The sequence below is a fragment of the Drosophila willistoni genome, unplaced genomic scaffold, assembly GCF_018902025.1.
Source record: "Drosophila willistoni isolate 14030-0811.24 unplaced genomic scaffold, UCI_dwil_1.1 Seg169, whole genome shotgun sequence".
NCBI classification, from domain to species: Eukaryota; Metazoa; Arthropoda; class Insecta; order Diptera; family Drosophilidae; genus Drosophila; species Drosophila willistoni.
This window is the reverse complement of record NW_025814128.1, coordinates 1,330,356-1,333,691: the sequence shown is the minus strand read 5'-3', so window position 1 is coordinate 1,333,691 and position 3,336 is coordinate 1,330,356. Positions and strand designations below refer to the sequence as shown.

Genomic DNA, 3,336 nt, shown 5'->3' with positions numbered 1-3,336 from the left:
TATGTAGACTCGTGTAGTATGTAAAGTGATCAAGTTTATTTAAAATTTTTGCCACGCCCCTTTCCGCCCCCGCAATTTAAAAAAATCGTTTATCTCAAAAACTATACTAGCTAGAGACACCATATTTGGTATGTATATTTGCTTAGTAAATGCGCACATTACGTATGTGTAAAAATTTTGCCACGCCCCTTTCTGCCCCCGTAATTTGAAAAAATTCGTGAAGGCGTTAGGGTGCTCGTATGCTTTGGTGAGCGAGATACTAGGATATGCATGTGTAAATGCATTTAATAAATTTGAAGTATTTGCTTTACTGGTGTATGGTATACCTAACTCGACGAGACCACTTACTTACTTCATTTTTTTATAGGATGTTTTTGTATATATGTACATATCTTATATATATATAAAATTGTAAGCCGTTTTTTTGTAAGTGAATAAATCATTCAGGAATCAACCAATTTAATTTTCAGTTTAACCAATTAACTAAAGGCGTTTTAAAATGAATGAATAAAACCAGTTTTATACAACACTATACGTTAGACGCATACGCCAATTTTTTGCGTTCAATAAGAGAAGTGAGCTTAGAATTTAAAAAATTAAGTGAATTGTATATAAACCACATTCAAAATGCCACTTCCACGACGTTCAAATACTGGTAAACGAACACGAAACGCCACAGGTGTTAGAGAATTTTGTAGACGTAATGCGAACACGGTTGACAACAAAATGGAATTGGCGGCTTATAATTATGATAGCACAATTGACTATAGCATATATTCCAATATTGTGTGCATTGCAGAGCATTAAAATTTATGAACGAAACGCCTGCCTTGTGCTGTTCTTCTGGAAAAGTACAATTCGTGCTTTCAAATGACATCTTTTGGGGCTACAAATATTATAAGAGATGGATTTATGCCGACCTTTAAGGTAATTACTTCTTAGTACTTACTATGCAATTTGATTTATGAGAAAAAAATCAGTTTTTACAAATATATTTCATTGGTGATGTTGATAGCGAATTGAACCAGCGCTGTGCAATCGCTACAAATGTTAGAAGAGAAATCTTGAGTGAACTGCAAAGATTTTTCCATCAGCACAATGAATTGGTCAAATTATTCAAGAATGCACTGGATCAGATGCCCACCGATGACCATAAAATCATAATACGTGCTGACAGAACACCACTCGGACAACATGCCAGGCGATTTAATGCACCAACAATCGTTGAAGTTGCAATCGTAATAGTTGGAGAACAATTTCATCAAAGAGATATTGTTTTGCATCGTAGGAATGAGCAACTAAATCGTATTTCTGAACTCCATCGTTGTTATGACGCATTACAATACCCGATTTTGTTCTGGAGAGGAGATGACGGGTATCATATCAATATACCAATGGTAAATGCAATAACTGGTATAAAAAGTTACGATCAGTATCAACCAAAATAGTAATTCTTATAATTTTTAGGTCAGGAAACAACGCAAAAAGTTAGTGCATTATTATTCGTATCGATTGATGATTCGTTATCAAGATGACAATTACATTTTAAGATGCAATAAACTTTTTCATCAATATATTGTGGACATGTATGCTAAAGTCGAGAGCGAACGATTGAATTTCCTCCGTCATAATCAAGCCAGAATGAGATCTGAAGAATACGTACATTTACGTGATGCACTATTGAATGTTGTGGATGTACATGAAATTGGACGTTTCACGATATTACTATCGTCACATATCGGTAGCCCACGACATATGCACGAGTATACCCAAGATGCCATGACTTATGTTCGTCAATACGGCAGTCCAGATCTGTTCATCACATTTACTTGCATCCCTAAATGGACTGAAGTGTATGAATACTTAGTTAATGGTCAAGTGCCAACAGATCGACACGATTTAACAGCTCGCATATTCTACCAAAAATTGAAAAAATTAATGGATTTCATTGTCAAGCTTCGTGTGTTTGGAGAAGTGCGCTGCCATATGTATCGAATGGCAAAAAAGGGGATTGCCGCACGCTCACATTTTGATATGGTTGGTACGGAAGTTAACACCAGATGTGATCAAATTCAACAGAAATTACCAGGTGACATAATATCATACAAGTCAATCGATACTGCTACAACAGAAGAAGACGCAGTAAATTATCCTGTGAAATTTCTAAATTCTTTGGAGCTACCCGGTATGCCACCACATGTTTTAAAATTGAAAGTGGGTTCCTCAATCAAGATATTAAGAAATATCAATGCACCAAAACTTTGCAATGGAACAAGACTTTGTATAAAAAAACCAGAGGGCCGGGGCTAACTTCGACCGCGTCAAAGTTTGTATACCCTTGCAACTTTTTTGGTAACTTTTTCCTTACTTATAGCCATCAAAGTGGAAAAACGTTTTATCTAAAAAGGCTAATGTTTGCGAAAGAACGGCCAACAATCTTTGCATAGGAAATAACGAAGATATTGATCAAAGTCACTGTTTTCCACCGATCGTTCCTATGGGAGCTATATGATATAGTAAACCGATATTTATCAAATTCGGCACAGTCATTAACAGATATACTAAACTAACAAATATTTAATTTGAAAGCAATCGCGTCAAAAGTAACGTAGTTATTGAAGAAAGTCACTGTTTTCGACCGATCGTTCCTATGGGAGCTATATGATATAGTCACCCGATCTTGATCAAATTTGGCATAGTCGTTTATATGTATAATAAACTCACCAATATTAAATTTCACGACAATAGCTCAAAAAATAACGAAGTTAGTGAGAAAAGTCACTGTTCGTGACTTTGCCATTTGTATGGGAGATATATGATATAGTGATCCGATCCGGCTGAATCCGAGATATACAACGCCTGCAGCATATACAAGCCTACATGCAAAATTTCAACTCTGTAGCTCCTACGGTCTAGGAGGAGTTCGCGTTGATCCAGACGGACGGACGGACATGGCTATATGAACTCGTCTCGTCATGCTGATCAAGAATATATATACTTTATATGGTCGGAAATGCTTCCTTCTATGCGTTGCACACTTCTGACCAAAATTAATATACCCTTTTTGCAAGGGTATAATGAATGCCTAATTTAATCGAAGCAAAAATTCTAACTGGCAAAGAAAGAGGAGAAGTTGTATTAATACCAAGGATTCCATTGATATCAACTGACATGCCATTCGAATTGAAACGTCTTCAATTCCCAGTGCGTTTATCATTTGCAATGACGATAAATAAAGCGCAAGGACAAACCCTTCAAGTGTGTAGGGTAAATTTAGAAGAGCCGTGCTTTTCTCACGGACAATTATACGTGGCATGTTCCAGGGTGGGAGCACCA

The 3,336-nt window shown here is 36.4% G+C and overlaps 1 protein-coding gene across 1 annotated transcript; it reads left to right on the top strand.

The window, feature by feature from the left end:
• Window positions 1-853: 853 nt before the first annotated feature.
• LOC124460977 lies at window positions 854-2,311 on the top strand. The gene is made up of 3 exons (XM_047012569.1): window positions 854-927; window positions 1,016-1,413; window positions 1,468-2,311. Exons 1-3 carry the CDS (start codon window positions 905-907, stop codon window positions 1,533-1,535), a joined length of 489 nt encoding a protein of 162 aa, XP_046868525.1. The 5' UTR covers window positions 854-904; the 3' UTR covers window positions 1,536-2,311.
• Window positions 2,312-3,336: the final 1,025 nt, after the last annotated feature.

Bases quoted from the DNA above. Each gene is read 5' to 3' on its own strand.
- LOC124460977 (XM_047012569.1), top strand. From the start codon at position 905: ATGGATTTATGCCGACCTTTAAG. The intron at 928-1,015 runs GTAATTACTTCT...TGATGTTGATAG, and splicing joins GATTTATGCCGACCTTTAAG to CGAATTGAACCAGCGCTGTG. The intron at 1,414-1,467 runs GTATAAAAAGTT...TATAATTTTTAG, and splicing joins AATGGTAAATGCAATAACTG to GTCAGGAAACAACGCAAAAA.